At 45.7% G+C, this 20,629-nt stretch overlaps 1 protein-coding gene across 1 annotated transcript; it reads right to left on the reverse strand.

Annotated features, from left to right (window-relative positions):
- Nucleotides 1-13: 13 nt before the first annotated feature.
- chtf18 (CTF18, chromosome transmission fidelity factor 18 homolog (S. cerevisiae)) lies at nt 14-20,551 on the reverse strand. Its single transcript, XM_018756959.2, has 23 exons — nt 20,322-20,551; nt 19,669-19,884; nt 19,251-19,374; nt 18,947-19,136; nt 18,689-18,781; nt 18,496-18,548; nt 18,267-18,414; nt 18,074-18,184; nt 17,883-17,981; nt 17,693-17,790; nt 17,232-17,355; nt 16,560-16,708; nt 16,347-16,440; nt 15,579-15,677; nt 15,349-15,479; nt 14,888-15,014; nt 14,161-14,385; nt 13,231-13,380; nt 9,312-9,442; nt 4,528-4,672; nt 2,728-2,850; nt 923-989; nt 14-400 (listed from the first exon to the last, which is right to left on the reverse strand). Exons 1-23 carry the CDS (start codon nt 20,422-20,424, stop codon nt 270-272), a joined length of 2,931 nt encoding a protein of 976 aa, XP_018612475.1. The 5' UTR covers nt 20,425-20,551; the 3' UTR covers nt 14-269.
- Nucleotides 20,552-20,629: the final 78 nt, after the last annotated feature.

A 20,629-nucleotide genomic window follows, 5' to 3' on the forward strand; every position in this document is an offset into this window, starting at 1 on the left:
TGATGAAGAGCAATAAATGACAGCTTTTTTTATTGACTGTTTTAGAAAAACAATTTTGTCACATCTGAATAAAGTAGAGGATTTTTGGACAGCTTGAACAATGTGGTTTGTGTGGGAGGGTTTCTCGCAGGAGGTGGGGGACGCGGTACACAGAACACGTGAAGTCGGCCACGGGGAGCCAAACGCAGCACTTACATGCACGGCACCCTCACACAGTTCGCTTTCCTGCAAAGTGATGATCCCACTTCCCATTGTGGTATCGTATCAGTTCACAGGAGCTCCCTGATGTAGATGTTCCGGCGGACGGCATTGGACACACCCTCATTGAAGCGGAACCACACATCACTGTTGCCCACGGCTCTGCCCATCACGAGCTCGGCATTGTACTTCTCCTGCTCCCCTGCAACCAGGAAGAGAGCGCCAAGTAAGGTGTGCAGGCTGAAACAGGAAGCTAAACTAACAATGGGGTTGGGGTGATTGATAGTTAAGAAACTGTACAGCTGTGATACTGGTCCTATGTCCAGCAGATGGGAAACAAGGTCATTACCAGGCTCACCGTTTCATCCCTGCAGATGCAACCTCACCCCACCTCCACGCACCCAGGGACAATGGTCCCACTGCGAAGCCAAGCACTGCCCCCAGAGCTGAACCTGCTGTGGGATTATGGGGGCTAATCCGAGTGTGGCTGCTCTCTGTTCTGTGAGGGCCTACATTAATCCACCTCCCACCAAAAGGGCTATATTTGTCAAAAGTGCTCAGGACTGCGGTGCTCTTACACTGCTGGACTCGAGCGCTGTCCCCACCACAACCTGGCTCTACAAGCTCATGGTCAGCAGGTGTTTCCAGGTCAAAATGGGGAACAGTGGCCTCCTGGAGCACACATAATGAGATGGGATGGACTCGGAGGGTGTTCTGGTCTTACCCGAGGCCTTGCTGGTCTTCGGCTTCTCCTTTGGCATGATGGGACGGCCAAAGAAGTCCACCTCGGGCTGGAAAGGAAGGAGAGAGTAAACAGTTGATTGGTTCCGTGCTTATGAATGGAGCGATTTATGAAAATGTAAACCATGTTTTCATACAACAGCCTTATTATTCAGTAAAAAGGAATTTTTGCCTGACAATCATGACCAATCACAAGTAGCACATTCAGTACTATCTATTATCACTTCATTTAGCTGTCAATTTTCTCTAAAGCTGCTTGGAAATATTTACCCATTTATATAGCTGAATGATTTTTACTCTATCAGGTCCGGGTAGGTACCTTGATCAATAGTACTGCAGCAAGAGTGGGAATCAAACACTGGCTAGTACCACATCTAACTGCAGTGTCCATGTACTTTGCAGGGTGAGACAGACAGAGACCTTGTGAACATCTGTGGGCCAAATTATGAAAATGCCTCTGCCCACGATATACCATGCCCTGTGTTTCCTGTACAGGGTACGGACCTCTACATCAACCCATTGGTCCAGCAGTTAGTCACAATGTATGAAAATATAACAAGTTACAAATAAGTTTGTTATAAATGTAGTACTAGTGTAAAACATATTGGCATTGTCATTATCAAGCATAAAAATACCTTTTACTTTGGTACTTTAAAAAATTTTAAGTGTCTTTTTTTGTCCAGGAGCTGACTGACTTTTTTGTTACAATTAGAAATAACAGTAATTTGACTCCCTCTGAACAGGGTGATTTCATGGTACAAATGAACTTTTATGAGAGGATTGGATGGATCATTAAATTCTACAATGCTTGGTTTATCTAGGAGAAAAATTTTGTTTAAGGAGTTGAAGCAGAGGAACAACAAGTAAACAAACATATCGCCATCGGTGTATAATAAACACGGGCATAATATTTTCTGACTGGACTGTTTTTCTTTGACTGCCCAGCGGAACATGCTGAAGAAACACAAAAAAGGTGGACGGGGCAGTGCAGCTCTCTGCCATGCACAGCTGACAGCCGCCAAAGCGGATCTGCTCAAGGGTCTGAAGCTAACGCCAACTATCTCCCATTAACCTAATTTCCCAGTGGCACTTGGATTAGGTTCAGATATCCAAGAGCATTATGGCAACACAGCCCCCACCCCATGCTGTTTCCAGCTGCTTCCCCACCCATGGGATTCTGCATCTCGTTCAGGTTCTTTAAATAGCACCCACGAGAGCCAACCTGCAGGCTGCTCTACAGAGGGACTGTGGAAATCTGTTCGCTGTCACCAATTTCCCAACCCCCACAGAGTAATTCAGTTCTGTGGCCATGTGCCTCTGACCCCTGACCTCAAGCCAAGGTCGGTTTTGGGTAGCAGCAAGGGGATGGATGTCCAGGGCTACAGGCCACAGGACACCCACTGCCTCCGCTCAGGGTCCCATTGGGGCCACAGTGCTAATCGGAGTGGTTGGGAATGAATTGGCTGCAGGGTATTCATGCTACCCTGTGGTCTCCACATCTGAGTTGAGTTGTTAAACCGGTCCCTCATTGCTGCTTGTGTCCCTGCCACTCGCCTTAGCAACCGACTTCATCAGCATCATTTTGCTATCTGTGCCAGTTCTATTAAACTGTGGTCTCTTGGTTTATTTACCAAGCAATGCTGGCATTCTAAACTGATAAATATTTCATGCACTAGGATGAAAACAAATCCTGGGAGATGGCAACACGATGACTATATAATATGCAGTACTCCCTACGGACCAGCAACAGCACCAGCTCCACCCCAATGTGAAGTGACTCTGTCTTACCCTACTCTCCATAACCGCCTGCTTCATGATGTTCTCCAGCCTCTGTTGGTGGTTTCGCAAACCAGTTTTGTCCGCTTTGTCCCTGGTAGCCACCGTCTTCATCTCCTTCTCCTCTTCTTTCCTCTGAAAAGAAAAAAAAAATAGACACATTTACATTTATTTAGCTCACTGTACAAAGCATGTGGAATGATTTAACACTGATTTAATCATTTATATAAATGGGTAACTTTTGCTGTATCAATTCAGGGTAATTTTACAGTGTTTTACATGGGGCTTCAAGGTGGCACAGTGAGTAGCACTGCTGTCTCACAGCACTTGGGTGGTATGCAAGGACATGGGTTCAATCCCCACTCAGGCTGGGTGGAATTTGCATGTTCTCCCCGTGTCTGTGTGCTCTGGTTTCCTCCCACAGTCCAAAGACATGCTCTTCAGGTTCCCACACAGTGTGTGAGTGACAGAGAGAGTGTGTTCCACTGGTGTATGGATGAGTGACCCATTGTAAGTAGTGTATCTAGCAGTGTAAGTCACCATAGTGAATAAGGTGTGTGGGCTCGTAACACTACATAGTATCCGTTGGAAGTCGCTTTGGAAAAAATCTTTGGCTAAATGAAGTAACGTAAACGGTATCAACTCAGGGCAGGTACCTTGATCAAGGCTGCTACTGCAGGAGGGGGATTCGAACCTGGGTCCCTTTTAGAGCGGAAGGCAGCAGCTCTAACTGCACTACATACAAGTCTCTCAGTACTACATTACAGATCCTGGTTAAATGTGTCTCTGGACTCAAACTGTCATGGGTGGCCTCTGAAAGGTGGCTGTAATGTCGAATCCGAAACGACCGTCTCTTTCCGAAGCGCTAAGGTCACAAGGCTAACTTGAATAGGAACATGCCAACATAACACTCTTCTTCCCACATTCCAAAGCAAATATATGAAATAAAATGAGATAATATGAAATATTATCTAATAAAATTTGATTAAAATGAACACCTTGTCATATTCCTCAAGTGGATCAGAGGAAGACTACCTCCTTCATTGGAGAGGAGGTGACTGTCCACTGCTCATGATCATGGAGATCCTATTCCCTCATCTTTCCTCTCTCAGCTCCTTTCTTTATCCCTCCCATCCTCCCTCCTCCCCTTGCTCGCTAGCGTCATCTGCCCAGGCCCAATTAAAAGATGCTCAAACGGCAGTCAGTCTGTGAGTCCGTTGAACCTTCAACAGCACGAACAAATCACACGTGGGAATTAATGGAGAGGAAATGTTCCTTCTTCTCATCCTCTTCCTAAGTACAGCTGTTAAGAGTGTGAATGAAACCCCAGCATTGAATCCCCCTTTGAATGGGGGTTTTACAAGTCTGACACTCTGAAAGTCCTTCTCAATGCTAACCAGGTCCTGGAGTGCTGCGTCCAACAAGCTTTGGGAGCTGGGCCAGTTCGGTCACCACAGTAAGTCAGATCAGGTGAGACAAACCCAGTTGAGGAGATGAAGTCTGGCCTCTGCAGTGCAGCCACACATGTACCGCTGCCTCTCAGCCCAAAAGAAACATGGTCACCCTCATGAATGTTTAACCGCCCTGTCCTGGAGAATCAGCTCACAAGCACACATTCAGGACACCTCGCTTCCATTAACAGCGTAGGAGGAAATTTATAACCTTTTTTTTTTTAAATATATAAAGGATTTTCAAAGTCATGAAACGCTGTGCTCATTCAATCCTAAACCGTAGGACTTGGAAGGCACACCTCGCCACCAGAGCTAAGGAACTGTTCTTAGTCAAGAGTTAAGCTTGCCCTGGGGGACTCACCTGCAGCGGGTTGCGGGCCAGCAGGGCAGCCTCAGCTCGCCTCATCCTCTCCAGCTCCAGCTCCCTGGCGATCATCTGCTTGGCCTGGTAGGTAAGCTGGCGACGGGGTGGCAGACCCGGGAAGCGCACTGCCTCCTCCACGTTCCTGCCACATTTGGAGGGACACAAAGAGATCGGCAGACACGCTCAGCAAGAAAGCCACCTGCATGGGCAGCCACACACTCGCAGTTCAAAACGAGAGCCTGCGGTGTATATAAGTTAGTAAATAGTCATCACCATGTTTGTGATTATAAAAATTCAAGAAAAGATGCAAAATACTGGACCGGTTAGAGCTGAGACTCCTGAGACATCGCCTTCCGGGGCATTTCCACTGTGACCGAAACCCTATGCTCCACAGAAGCTTTTAAATTTGCAAAACACATTTTTAATAAGTGTTCCAAGGAGCACCATTTCTTTGTTACACACTGTACACTTCTCCAGATGTGTGAAGCAACACTTAGGTTAAATTAAACATAAATCAATAAAAACTGGCATTATTTACATTGCATTCTGACGGTTTCCACAAAGGGATAAACAACACATTAAGTAAAAGTGCATCAACAACAGACAAAAGGCTTATATACGAACACAAGGTTATTGAAGCACAGCTTGTTTAATCGATATGGCCATTGTCATAGCTTATGTATATCCCATTAGCTAACCACAGAAGCAAGATATGAATGGGAGAACAGGGAGCTAAAAACTAACGGGTGGTGATGGACGAACTAAGGCTTCAGAAACTCAGGAAGAAAATGGATCTAAAAGAAATTGAATCTTAATGCTGGAAAAGATTCAGCAGTTCTGCAGAAAAGAGGAAGTTCATTTCCCCCACATCGGGCCAAAAACAGAGAACCAAAAGGCTTTCAGTTTTGTTACATTTATACATTTAGCTGACAGTTTTCTCCAAAGCGATTTGCAATATTAGGGTGTCTACAATTATTTACCCATTTATACAGCTGTGCAATTCTACTGGAAGAATTTTAGCGTAAGGATCTTGCTCAAGGGCACTACAGCTGGAGGTGAGATTCAAACCTGCGAGCTTTTGGGTTCAAAGGCAGCAGCTCTAAACACTAAACTACCAGCTGTCCCACTCTTTATTATGTGGGTGAAATGGTCAATATTTTAAGAGAAATTTAGAGCAATTCCAGGACAATCTGGTTTTTGCCACACTAGACCTATGAATGACAACCAAATCACACAATGACACCGCGGGAGTGGGATGGCGAAAGGGAATTAAGCTCCTAATCTCGTGATGTACTCAATTGAAAACACAAAATGAGGCTGATCTCTCTCTCTCTCTTTTTTTTTTCCAAGGGGTGGCCGACTCAATCAGCTTACTCCGCCGTACGAAGCGCCCACGTGATCCCTGCAATCTATGCAGGCTTTCGCTTAATGTGCCTTTAAGAAGTGAAAGGGGAGGAAAGCCATTGTCCTGTGGCGAGAGGGTTTTACCCCCTCTGCTAAGGAGCTTAGCCATGTCTGTCAGTAGTAGAATGTGCTGGCCCACCTGTTATTTCCATAATTTCACATCTACGAACACAAAAAGGCACACTGTGGTTCACCAAGCTAATGGAGCACATTTCATCTTTATTTATCCATTTAGCTGATGTTCTCCACAGCAATGGACAATGTTACACTTGTACACTAAGCTACTTACAATGATTTACTCTATAAGCACAGCAGAGTAATTTTTACTGCGTGAATCCAGGGGAAGTACATTGATCTAAGGTACTACAGTGGGAAAGACAACCCTAACTACCACGCCACCTGCTGTCCCCATTTAATTAAGGAAACAGTCATTTATAGGGATCGTTTTTGTGTTCTAAAGTGTCACCACACTCTCCATTCCAAAAGCACAAAGGAAATACTTTGGGGTTTTTTTTTTTTAAACAGTTCTCCTTTCCCAACAAAATATTTTGTCTGAGTTTAACCAAAAAAAGCATTTTCCTAGTCATCCACAATTGTGTTCATTACCTAGACAGGTAAAAGATTTATAAACAGACGAGTGTTCTTGAAAACTGCTGTTTCAGCTCCAATTTATTTTAACTGAAAATTTTAAACCAAAACTGAGGAAATGAAATGATGTTCACATCAACTGCCAATGCAGATTGCAAACACTTTGCTGACTGAATACACACGTGCAATTATTAAATCCAAAAAGCCATTTCATATTGGCCATTTTTATATCCTGCTGAGTTCACAAACACCGACAAACTCTGGACACCTCTGCCCTTTATTTGTTCCCTTCATTCAGGAGCCACATTCCAGGTGTTGTTTGTCTTCAGCAGTCAGAAAAACACACAAATCCAACCTGAACCCGAGTGACAACCTTTAATGTTAGGCTCCGGTACGGAAAAACACCTATGAATTAAACAACTAATCTACAAATATCTCATTAAGTTCCAAAACTTGAAGTGAGTATTTTTTAAAAATGTATAACCAATTGTGACTAATTTGTGGTAACAACTTGAGTCTCTGAATCTATATGATCAACTATGTTCACATCAACTGCCAATACAGATTGCAAACACTTTACTGACTGAATACACACGTGCAATTATTAAATCCAAAAAGACATTTCATACTGGCCATTTTTATATCCTGCTGAGTTCACAAACACAAAATACATTCTTCTTCGGTGTCTGCGTTCACTGTGCACGAGTAAACAAAAGAAACGGAGTCGAGGTTCGGTGAACAGCAAACGAGCGCAATGTGCAGCGCTGCGTCCACAGCGTCCGACATCTGCCGGCTCTCGGGAGGAAAGCAGCGGTCCAAAAGAGCACACTCCAAAGCAGCTGGAGAAAGCCTTCTAACGTCTTTGTGGAATTCTGAATGACTGGAGGGGGTCCATCAAGTCTGACCATCTCCAACAGCCCTACCACAACAGTCCCCTGTTACCAAGCTGTTCAGCAAAGAACAATAAAAAAGGGAGTTTACTGCTGTCATTCCCATACAAAGAAAGATCATATATTAGAGGAACCCATGGAACGAACACTGGCCAGCACCTCATCCTTCAAAGAGTTTTCACACAGAAATAAAAATGAAAAATTATAAATGGTGTCGTAGTAAAAGTCAAGTGGTTGGAACAAAAGCAAATCGTAAATGATGCACTGAAAAATTTGACTGTTTTTGTCCCATAATTGCTCTCTCTCTCTGCACAGCCTTTCCTGGACTGAGGATACTTCATAAGGACATAGTTTGTCTTTGGTTCAGCTGTGTAGCATCCCCGCATTAATGCTCAATCTCCCTTGCCAGCAAAGGCTGTGCTGCCAGCGGTTTGGTTGGTCACTGCCTGCTCCAGCAGAGCTCGGTGCACCGTGGCAGGGAGGTACAGGAAGGCATAGATCAGCCCCAGCAGCACAAGAGCGATGACCAGCGGTACCCCCCAGCTTGTAGTCATAATGGGCTCATCACAGCGAGCCTGAAGGAAGGACTGCTGCATGTTGCACAGTGGAAACCGAAGAGCGGTATTCAGAAGTAATGAAGATCAAGTCACTTTGCTCCCCTCCACACCAAATGTTTCAAGCCGTTCTGTTACACCCAAGTGCCTTCCTCAAACTTCCAAAAGCCAGGAAATCCAAACACAAACTTAAAAGAGACACGACATGCCGCGTTTTCCCTCAGTACACCTCAGCCCCAAGCGGGAACATCCACAAAGCCAAAGACGGTAGACAGGTGAAGTTCTTGATGATCAAATTCCAGAGTGCCAACACAGGTGACAACAGGAGCTGCTGAGCTGCACTGATGCTGGGCAGAGTCAGAATGGTATAATAAACTGTGCAGGTGACCCGCTAAAAGAAGGCATAGCTGCCAATCAAAAGGAAACACGGCAAAACACACACACACACACAAAAAAAAATATAATCTTCTTCATCACTAAGCCTTGTCAGAAAATAATGACACAAGAGTTGTAATCGGCCACAGAAAACAGCCTCAGGTAACCTCAGCGAAGTTAATAAATAAGGCAAAAATAAAAGTATGAGTCCCCTCCATGTGTTACACAACCCAATAGAAGAAAACATGTTAGGGACAAATGGCAGAACCTGAGCTGAGAGCAGCTCTTAATGCTGCCCCCTCCACACCTGTGGAAATAAGCGACAAGAATTCTAGATTATCAAAACCTGTTTGAACATGAGTGTTATGCAACAAGGCTTATGGATTTCCCTTTGACAATATTTAACTTTCCGACAACATTGTCCAGCTGACATCCTGTTCAAATCATTCTGCTTGCTATTAGTTCAGTGCCACAGGTACAGCTGCTAGACACGAGTAGTGGAGTGGTCACAGTTGTCACCTGCAAACTGAAGGACCCAGGTTCGAATTCCTGCTCTTGCTTTAGCCCTATTGTACAAGGTACTTACCCTGAACTAAAACAGCAACAGTTACCCCCCCTGTATCAATGGACTAATAATTTACAGCAGCTTAGTTGGAAACCGAACAATGTAAACTGCCTTGGTGAAAAACAAGCACTAAATGTATAATAAATGCATTTAACCAGTCTTTAACTGTCATAACCAAACCACCTCTACCTTTTAAGATGTTCATGTATGGCTACTGGTGCCAAATTAACCCAACCACTGGTGAGCAGGAGGGAACTGAATAATGATCAATGTACAGATATAAAGAGGAGGAGAGACACAAACTCTCCCGAGGAATTTTATAATGATGCTCAGTTCTCCCAGCAGTAGGGCAGTGCCAGGGAGGAGAGGTCCTTGAAGGCAGGAACAAGGGTGGCAGACACTCACGGCTCCAACAGGTAGACATACTGGCCCTCGGGCGAGCGGTCCTGGCGGTAGGTAAGGTTGTAGCACAGCATGGTGTTGATCAATTCAACCAGCTGCTGCTTCTCCCGTGTGCTGTACAGCTGAGGGTTCACCTGACGGAAGGAAGAGCAGGTGGTCAGTCTTAGACTTCAAAGCATAATCATCATCATCATGATTCTGATAAATATGGCAACGCATCCAAAAATTAGTTTTAAGATAGATAGATAGATAGATCCCAAAGGAAACAGCATGAGACTACAGCAGCACACATACAGTGACATAGCGACAGCTATGTAACAGAAGGTACTGGAGTAACATGAGGAAAACATTTTTAAATGTGTGGTAGAGGAGAAAAAAAAGAAAGCTTAAATGTAGTACTGGTAGCTCAATGCCACTTGGGCGGTAAGAGGTCGGTACCACCCTGACAGTCAAAGCACTTGTTATAGGGCCTAATGACCCCTAGGAGGAGTGGCTACAAGTAGCTCCTTGCAACAGCACAACTAAACCAATGAGTTGTTGAAGGTACTCCTGTTAACTAGGGTGATGTGCAGAGAGTTTGAGGTGTTGTCCCTGATGGACAGGAGTTTGTCTGGAATCCTTCTTTGCAAATGAAGTACCTCCTACAAGTAGGAGGAATATGCTGAAAAGCCCAGACTGAAGAGGACTGCTCTGACGTCTGCAAATACCACAGAGCAACGGTCTCCTGAAAGCACCTGAAACAAACACCTCGAGTGTCCTCAACAGGACTGCAGGAGGCATCGTCAGGTCTCTGTTAAAAGAGGAGTACGTGCACAATGAGCGTGTGACAAGGAGAGAAGGCTGGGACATTTTCCTTGTTCTCTGGCTCCAGTGCAACCAGCCTTGCGTACCGCTCTCTCGGCACACCGGCAAGTCAACGACCCGACAGCTCAGCAGCTGCCCACAGACACTGCCTGCGTCAACTACAATCTCGGAGAGCTCTCAGCCTACGCTCTTTACATGGCGGCCATGCTCAGAGGGTTTATACGGCCCCCCATGAGCCAACTCTCCAGGCCTCTGCGTCACAAGGAAGACACTCAGGCATGAGGAGCATAGGCGACCACCCACATGGAGACTGTGGGGTTTTTAAATATTTCTTTAATCACTTCCAAACTTCAAAATATTTCATAGCAAACATGCCACTTTTAAATAGCCCTTTCAAATATTACAGCTTTCTGTTTGGTGATTTTAATGCACCTTTATGTTCAGTGGAGTGCAAGTTAGTCCTCGCTTGTGCAAGTGGATGTTTCATTTTTAATTTGATTTCAATTGTACCTTTACTTTGTACTAAAAAAAAAATGTGCTAATAGGGGTATGATGTGATGCAAGGGAAAGCACCTGGAGGAAGCTCGATAAAGTGAATGGAAGCACCATGGATACAAGGTCAGAGGACTGCCCATCTCGAGTAGATGAGGTAACCACAATAAATTCCCTTTAAAATTGGTTTCATTGATCTATAAGCCTTGAGGTACGGTTTTTCTTTTTTTATTTGTTTTTAAGCATCTGTCAAGCAACATTTTGTTCACTGTATGAATTTTACATTATATAATGTTAAATTCTGTTGTGTTTAGAGATTTTAAATTGGAATGGTTGTAATAAGGGCAGGGTTGGCCTGTGCCTGCTCTCTGGTAGGTCGGGGGTTCGAGTCCTGCTTGGGGTGCCTTGCGACAGACCGGCATCTCGTCCTGGGTGTGTCCCCTCCCCCTCCAGCCTTACGCCCCGTGTTGCTGGGTTAGGCTCCGGCTCGCCACAACCCTGCTCGGGACAAGCGATTTCAGACAGTGTGTGTGTGTGTGTGTGTGTGTGTAATAAATGGAGAGATCTGAAGTTGTGTTGGACAGCTGAGAGGTACCAGACATGAAATGTCTTGGTGTGTCCACTGTGATCATCAGAAGACAGAAAAAGTTATCAATATTATAGAAATGTGACCAATTTTGTTCTCTCACATTTTGTGACACAAAAAAATAATAATGAAAGGAAATTTAGTCTTATGTTCTGCATTGAGATATTAAATTTCTGCAAGTCACATAAGAGCAGGAACTGCTGGGACATCAGAGCTCACGCTGAATAAGCGGTAGACAAAGGAAGGTGAACTTATACAGCACTGGGGCTTGTACTATTCTCCACAGCAGTCCTCTTGACTGGTGGAGAGACAATATGCCCAAATTCCCACTGCTTTCTCCTCTGGCCAAATCTTAGCTGGTGCGGTCCCTGTCACGACCGCACCCACCGAGGGGGCACAGTGACAGCACCCAGATCTGTTATTTCCTGACAGAGTGAGAACGCTAACTCCTTATTTGAAAAAAGATGACCTGACATTGGTTTAAAAAAAAAAAAAAAAAAAAAAAAAAAATGAATTAAAGAAAACAAATTTACCGCAAATTTAAAGAGAACTGTTCAATTTTATGATGTAGCCTTATTTCAGTTTACATTAATACTAATGTTTACATTTACACATTCATTTATCTGACACTTTTCTCCAAAGCAACTTACAATGTTAAGCTACTTTCAAATATTTACCCATTTATTCAGATGGGTGATTTTACTGGAGCAATTCAGGGTAACTGCCTTGCTCAAGGGTAGAACAACTGGAGGTGGGATTCCAACTTGCAACCTTTGGGTCCAAAACAACACCTCTAACCACTTCGCTACCAGCTGCGTGTTGATAAGGTAAAAATTGCCAGAAAATATAATACCCTGGAAGCATTGTACTGTATCATATTGTGTAGTCCCATGTCTTTTAAATAAAAAGTGTGCTGATGGGCTTCAGCTCCAACACCCCTCCATCAGGGATGGGGGGAGCTGAGGAAACACTACGGCAGAACGGCTCCACAGTGGAAAAATGACTGGAGGTCATCCCTGAAGGAGATTAAAGAGCTACAAAACAAAATCACAGGACTTATAAGGTATGAAAATGTAAAGTTCAAATTTTCTAAAGAAAAAATGGAATTATTATTCCACAAAAAGGGTGAACAAAAGGAGACAATGCTGGTGGCAGAGGGGGAAGTTACACAAGAGGCACCACGCACAACGGGTAGGAACACGCCAGGCAGCCTGAGCACGCCCACCGAGCTGGATCGCTGCATGGCTCCTAAAATTAGCCAGCTGCCTCGAAGAAACAGTCACCCGCACACACGCCCACAGTGTGCCAGGCGCGTGAGGAACCTCAGTCTGCATGCATGTCCAGTGATGTAAAATAAGATGTAAAATGTAAAATAAGAAAAAATAAAATGGAAATTCTAAGTAAGAGGAGAGCCACTCTGTAACTGTATTGAGGGACATGTGATTAAAAGAATAAATAAGGAGCCGAAGTAACATGCGCAGGTTCACCAGGTGGGAAACGGTTCAACATTTCTGGCTCACCATTCACAACGTAGGCGTTTGATAAACAATCAATGGAGCTGGGCTAAATTGGCAAAGCTGCCCCACTTCTGATCCCTGCTTCATCTTTCAAGGGACCATAAGATTTATACTTCAGGCCAGTGACTGGTGCTCAGTCAAACACGGTGTTACTGCGGTCATGGTCATTTACACCATGTTCCTTTATGCAGCAAGTTTTTCTGCTAGACTGTTGGTTAAAATGGTGGTGGAGAGACTAACAGTGTATGCAGGGAATTCTCTAGCAGCCTGCAGAAAATCTGGTTAATATGAACTGAGAGCACCTGCCATGAAGGTAAAACTGGTTAGCAACACTCATTAGCACCCTGCGCTGAGTGGAGAAGGCGGATATCACTCAAAGTCCATCCAACATACTACAATACTAGTTACTCTCATTCAGTACACTCTCACATTTATGAAGAGTCACACAAACAAACATCTGCCCCAAGAGAGAGGGAAAGACACAGCCAATAGCCAGAAAGGTCCTGGGGACGAGTGGACGTACTGGCCGTAGCTTGGGACAGATGACGTCCAGCAGCAGGCTGAGGACGTCCAGGGAGAGGCAGCGTACATCCACTCGGCTGCGGATGGAGGGCGATACCTCGGCCAGCAGGGCCACAAGAGCATTCCTTGTGTGCTGCGTCTTGGTCAAGGCCTGCAAGAACAAGAGGAGGCAGCTTGTTAATTACACGGCTCAAGGTCTATGACACTCAGTGGATTAGTTTGAGACAAGGCTCTTACACCGATCCTTTTGGGTCCCACAGCTAACCCAAGAATGAGCCCTCCAACTTCAAAAGACGAATGTAAATGGAGCTGTATATCCAAAAATAAACCCTTGCGCATCTTTTGTTCAATCTGGCATTCCCTTTCAATGTGCTCTCTATTTTGAGAAATGCATGCTTCAGTAACAGATTAACGACGACCATGTGGGATCAGAAGACCAGGGTGAGAGCCTTGCAAAAGACCGTAGCGATTTGCACTTCAAAAACTGGGGGCAGGTGCGACCAGTAACATGCTGCCGGGGGCTTCCGGACACGAGGACCTCAGCAGGCACCGCTTTGATGTAGGGGCTGCGTCCTTTCTCCTTCTAATGAGTGGCCTCGACTCAGATGCTGCACTTGAACCAGCTGCCTAGCTGACCATAAAAGTAATCCCGATATAGAGAGAAAACGCAACCGTATTTGGAAAGAGAAAAACGAGGAAGAGGGAGCCTGGCTTTTGTTCAATTAAGGAGTGTATTGTAGAGCTCAGGGCGAGACAAATGGCATGTCCCACATCGAGGGTGACCATAATGGGTCAAAAAAAACAATGGTCCAACTCAGGGGCCCACAGAGCAAACAAGCCAGATGAAGGGGATGTCCCACCACGCTGTTCCAGTGCGGCATGGCCCAGGGCCCACTTCAGAAAACATGGCAATCCCTGGATCTCACCTTACCTCATACTGGCTGTTGGGGTAGTTGATGCGGGGGACACTGGTGGCGGCGAAGAGCAGGTGGAAGGCAGCGGGCAGGAAGGGCAAGTAGCGCATCAGCGAGAAATTCTGCAGGTGCATGACAGCCTCGTTCAGCAGGTCTGAGAAGGAGAGCCACTCGAGCGCCAGGCACACCCCTCGCAGGCTCGGGTCCTTCAGCTTCATGCTCAGGAAGTTGTCGTGGAGCCCCTGGGTAGAGAGAGATAGAAAAACAAAGAGACTACTAGAACCTCTACAATACAGTGTTTGCTCCCCACCATATGGTCCTCACACCAGACTATCAATGAGCCAAATGCTGATAAGTGAATGATTGATCAGATCCCCCTCAGTCTCCACTTCTCATAATCTGCATCTGACACTTTACTGCAGTATACTGACACTTACTTGTACTGCATATCAAACACTATGTCCACACCTTATCCCAGAGGCTTACATATCTATTCATGCAGCCGGGCACGTACTTGATCAAGGGTACTACAGCTGGAGATGGGACTCTACCCTAGGTACTATGCCACCTGTTCACATTATCATATTTGTATTTTGGTGACTAAATAATGTTTGCAAAGCAAAAGGAAGCAGTTTAACTGAGGGTTACAGATTCAGGTTCTGGTTCGACATGTAGTCAGCTTTGGAGCAGGAACATCAGAAGGGCGTTGAGGGAGACAGGAGGTGGAGGAGGATAGGTTCGTACGTTCGTGAGCTTCTCGTACTCCCCGCTTGAGGATGCTAAGTGCACAATGTGCTGCAGCCTCTGGGCACCTGCGCTGCTCAGGCCTCCTTCCTCCCCAAGTGAAAAGGGGTCATCGCCAATGCGCTTCCTGCAAGTCAGACACCAGGAGGCACTCAAGTGCACAGCACTGCTATATATGTGGTTACGTCTCACAACGGAAGCACAGAATCAAACGCAAGCATACTTTCAGATGAAAATATTGATGAGGCACACGTCGGAGCAATAGGTCGACCTTCTCAGTGACACACAACCTGAAGGACGTATTGCGTAACATTTTTACACAACCCGACAGATGCCAACCGCTGCCGGATTATTCTGCTCTTATGCAACTCAATCATCTTCAGCTCTACCAACCTGCGAACAGGTGAGGCAGCGTGTAAAAATAACAACCGGGATCACGGCTGCCTTCACGCCTCATGTACCTTTTGGCTCTGGGCAACTGGAAGATCTCCTGCCAGATTGAAAAGAGGCCCTTGTTCTGATCCTTGAGGCCCACCTTGACGGATTGGACGGCACGCTGGTCGAGCTGGCGCTGCCCGCGGCCGTGGAGGAACTACAGGGGACACAGACACACAGCTTATACGCCCTTTCATTAACCTCTGAGCCCCGGGGGGGGGGGCTGATGAGTGCCAGAATGGAAGTGAACGCTCACCTGCAGCGTGTTAATGCAGGACCGGATATCACTGTCCGTCTTCTCGCAGAGGGTCATGAGGGCCCCCGTTTCCACTCTCATTCCCTGGCACCTGCAGATCTGTCAAACAGAACAGGAATGAGGGACCATATTAATTCAACTCACTTACCAGTGTTTACTGCTCAATTTCAGTGTTCCTGAGTGCTGATGATCAACGAGAAGATGAGGAACCTTGGATGTTTATCAGATGAATGACTCAATCGGTATTAAACAGTTACCGGTGAAGATTGCCAAGTTTTACTTTTGTTTTAAATTACTTTTAATTTCAAAGTAAACTGAAATTAATAAACTGTTAAGTCTTGCAAGGTACTTATTACAGCCATATCCCAGACTTTTAAAGAGACAACCCAATTAATAAATCAAACTTTATTATAAAACTTTCATTGACTGAACAGATAAAAAGGCGAACAGAAATATACAGCATTGTAGCTTTATCTGAGGTTTTTACAGAACCTAGATGTGAATAAATCAGAGGACATTTATTATATTTTTATTAGTTTTGTCATAGTGGCTTGAATATTAAACTGAGTTACAGACAGACTATAGGATCAACTCCGATCATAAATTCAGGACCCAGGATAGTGTCCTTCAATGTAAGGCAAACCCTTAAAAAAATCAGGCTATGTGCGGACATCAAAACAAAGTAAATAAACAATAAAAAATGATATTTTAATGCATTAAAGTGAGAAACACTGTGAAGTGCTTGCATGTGTGTGTGGCTGACCCCACCTCAGCGAGTCTCTGGACGAGGCGTGAAGGTTGTGTCTGAGGAAAGTTCAAAATGAAGGCCTGTTGCCGCAGTTGTCGGAGGGCGGGAACATACCTGTCAGTAAACGCAGACACTTACACACTTGTTTTTTAACACAATGAACACGTAGCAACACTGATGTCCAGCGTTGCGTTGCCCGCGCCCCCCCCCCCACCATCCACAGCACCACCTACAAGTCATTACAGATGCAGATGATTGGCCTCAGCAGCACCGATTCCTTCTTCTTCTTCTTCTTCTTTAGCATGGCAATACCTGAGGCCTCAGAATCTGTTTCGCGGTTCTCTTTACGGTTCAGAGCGGCCAGCAACACATTGATGGCAGCCTGCAGAGGGAAGAGATGTCAGTAGGGGGCGCTGTTTGTGATCACAGTTTCACTCCGGCCAACTTCCAAACAAGTAATGAACTACAAGGATTTTCTGCCTATATGTTCATCCTTGCTGAGACGTCTTGTCTCTTTATGTTTTGTGACCAATCAGTTACAATATAGCCACATATTTAACATTCATAATGTTGTAATGTGTTTTATAAGAACTCATATGGGCCCAGAATGAAAGCATTTGCCAAACAGCAAATAAGCATTTCTTTTCAAGGATGTTATTTCAAATGCTGATGTGAGACACTGCACTACACTTGTTTTCACTACTTTTTCTTTTATTTCAGCAACCCTTTTTTTATTCATATTCAGTTGAATAAACGCTTTTATTCAAGTAACAGATTGAAATATTTCACAAAGACAGCAGTAATGTTCCACCTAGGAACTGAACCTGTGTTCCTCTGAAGCCAGACCAGCCCGCTAACCACTCCACCCCCTGGAGATCACAGAGAACGATGGTGAGGAAACTCACAGACGGTGCGCCATCAATCTCATCGATCACGAGGCAGTTGGGCTTTTCATTAGCCCCCAGCACCGATTTCATCTGGGTGGCTGTGTCGATACGCTTCTGGAAGAGCTCGGCGCTGCGGTCATCACTGATGGAACACACACACAGCTCTCTTTAGTGGCACCATTCTCTCCTTTCCCAATATAATCAGCTAAAAAAAAAAAAAAAAAACCAGTCTAAAGAAAATAAAAACTGCGCCACATCATATCAGTTAACATTCTAGCTGCTAAATGATGTGTCCATGTCTAAAGCTCATCTCTTGTTGACACACTTTTGTGTACTTTGTTTTATATTCCTCTAGAGAAATTTTAACATGTTCTAACATTCTAACAAATAAAAATCAAATAAAAGAAAGTTGCACACAAACACACAATATACTCAGACACTTTCACTGGAGAAAGATATTCCAGAAAAGATTACCGTACCTGGCATTTATCTCCACAACATTGTACCCAGCATGTTTTGCAATAATGTGGGCAAGCGTGGTCTTCCCCAGCCCAGGGGGGCCCGAAAGCAGCACCACCTGCAACGGGACAGCTGTGAGTGACAAGCCACAGCAGGGAGGCACCACTGCCATGGTGACCAAATCCCAAACGCAGACTCTGAGCTATGCACCTTGTACTTGGGCCGGTGGTGCTGATCCAGCTCAGCCTCAAGGATCTCCTCGGTCATCTGTGTCTTGGTCTTAAAGCGGGAGTTCTGCTGCTCCTTGGACTGCAAGGAACATCGCACTCTGATTCACATATACGACACACTTCAGCTGCAAGGGGAATGAAACTCGAAAACTCAACAGCAAGAAACGCTACCTGCAGCCGGCTGTCTGCCTGGTTGGCTTTCACCTTCTTGGTGGGCTTTTCCCGCCCAAAGACCACCATGTCCCACAGCTTCAGCCACTTCAGGAGACAGCGGTTGATGAACTGGGAAGAGCGGGAGTAAACGAAGTCAACAAACACACACAAACACAACACACACAAACAGCAGGATGGATGATATGCTCACATCATCGCTAAGCAGCTCTGTGTAGTGTGCTGGGGAAAACTTGTCCACCCAGAGGCGTGAGGTGGTGTCTTCACAATCTCCCTCCACAGCATCACCCTCTTGGTCCATGCTGTCCACCTCCCCAGATTCCACATTTACATGGCTGGTGCTGAGGAAAAGCAGGAAGCAGTGTGTCAGAACAGGCAATGGCACATGGAGAAGCATTGCCTGAGAGAGGACATGAAGTCACCTGCTGAGCATGTCAGTCAGTCTCTGAGATTCCACCACGAGCTGTCGATGGCGCTGCCGACAAACAAACAATACAGATTTACATACAATTGTATGATTCTGTGTGTCTGTGAGAAACAGAAGAGTAATAAAAGACAGGACACAAGAACTTGTCTCAAGGGGGTCATGTGGAGTGTGTGGTAGTAGGAGTGTACCTTCTCTGCCACCTGCTCCCTCAGCACTTCAATGGGCACTGACAGCAACCCCAGAGAGTACTGGGAGTTTCGAAGAGTCCTGGCATCCACAGCCTGAGCACCACCACAAAACACAGATGACACATGTGTGTTTCACTTCAGTCAGATCACATCCTTAACAGAAGGACAACAGGCCTGTACCAAACCCACTATCATATTGGCCACACCCACGACCACAAAGACCACGTCCATTTCAACTGTCACCCAGGTGATGCCCACCTTTGACGAGTCCTCCTCCCTCTTTGCTAGGTAGACCCGGTTACCCGCAGAGCCGGTAACTGTGATGTAGTCGCCTGTGGGAGGGGGTCTCCGGAGGACATGTTGCCATGACAGGTCCACCTTCCTCGGGGAGGCTTGCAACGCCCCCAGTCCACTGATCTCCAAAACGCCGGGTGTTACTGTATCTAAACTACAAGTGACAGCGACACGAATTAGGCATCCTTGTCCATTCCGATGCAGACCGTGAGCTGCGGTTAAACCCCTACAGTCAAGCAACGCTGCCGCAACGCAACTTCCCCCTCACCTGGTGTTCCGTGATGAACGGTACTCTTCAGGGGAGGATGGAGGTGTGATGTCCCTTCCGTTGTCTTCCAAACCAAAATGCAATTTCTTTGCCACATCCTGCCTCCGTCTTTTAGGCTTTGGGGCTGAAAGAGAAACACAGAAATGAACTTTGCAGCACGGTAAAAAAAAACTGGGGCAGCAGGTGGATTACTTAACTTATTGGTTTTTGGTCAAACTCAAAGTCAGATGATCATGATTATAGTGATTTTCCCATTTATACAGGCCGGTGTTTTTTTTTTTTTTACCGGAGCAATTCAAGGTAATTACCTTGATCAAAGGAACTGCAGCAGAAGGTGAAATTCAACCAAAAAAGTCTCTAGGATCCAAGATGACATCTCTAACCACCACGCCACCTGCTGACACACACTGATACTCACTGAGGGAGTTGTGCTCCTCAGCAAAAGTCTCCAGAGCCTTGGTTTCCCCTGTGCCCGGAGAGACCCTCGTCGTCGTGTCGGTGGTCCCCTGGAGGCCCCCCGGAGCCCTGGCGGCAGACTGCGCCCGAACCAGGTCGTCGGCAGAGGCGAGGGCCTCCGCGAAGGAGCGGCACTCTTCGGTTCTCCACTTGGAGCGCTTCACAGGGGAAGAGCGGCCTGTGGGGGGAGAGTCGAGACACATTATTATTATAATTACTTGCTAAACACTGGCTTACAAATTGTTACTTTCCAGAATGCCGGGGGGGGGGGGCAACCACTGGCCCGTGGACCCCCAGAGGTTTTTTTCTCCCTCAACCTTCAGTTGGGAGTTTTTGTTCCTTTCCCTAGCAGCCAGTAGGTAGTATAGCTCTAATAACTAAATAAGTTCTTCATTATGCGCCATGATGATTAGTTGACTGTCTTCTTTGTTTGTTTGTATCAATTTTTCTTGCTGTATGCCTGTGTTAAAGCGCTCTGTGTGACTACGTGAGAAGAGCGCTCTATAAAAAATAAAAATAACAACATGATACGCGACATAATTATATTATATTCACACATTCAATAATAGATGTGAAATTATGGCTCGTCGTGTGTCGCGAGACTAGAACACCCACCACTCAGTGGTCCACTGTCTATCTCAGCCATGACCTCGAGCTCGTCAGCAAACTGCTGCTCGAAGTCGTCCTCTATCCCGTACATCTCCTCATATTCGTCCATCTTCGCGATAATTTACCGCTAAATTATCCTCGTTCACTTTTTCCTCTGCTTGCTGCACTTTTGTCCACAACAGAAACCCCTCATCCAAACGCTTGCATTTCCCGCAAAAAACGCAGCGCATTTTTGCTTCCGGGTCAATCCGACGACTTTCTTTACTCTAATTGGACAAGTCGCGGAGCGGTCGTGTGCGATTGGTCATTGATGT

The sequence above is a fragment of the Scleropages formosus genome, chromosome 8 (assembly GCF_900964775.1).
Source record: "Scleropages formosus chromosome 8, fSclFor1.1, whole genome shotgun sequence".
NCBI lineage: Eukaryota > Metazoa > Chordata > Actinopteri > Osteoglossiformes > Osteoglossidae > Scleropages > Scleropages formosus.

Excerpts from the sequence above, each read along its gene's own strand:
- chtf18 (XM_018756959.2), bottom strand. The coding sequence starts at position 20,424 with ATGGACGAATATGAGGAGATGTACGGGATAGAGGACGACTTCGAGCAG. Across the intron at positions 18,185-18,266 it reads CAGAGCTGCTTAGCGATGAT|TTCATCAACCGCTGTCTCCT; the intron begins GTGAGCATATCA and ends CGCTCTTCCCAG. Across the intron at positions 16,709-17,231 it reads AGATTGATGGCGCACCGTCT|GCTGCCATCAATGTGTTGCT; the intron begins GTGAGTTTCCTC and ends TTCCCTCTGCAG.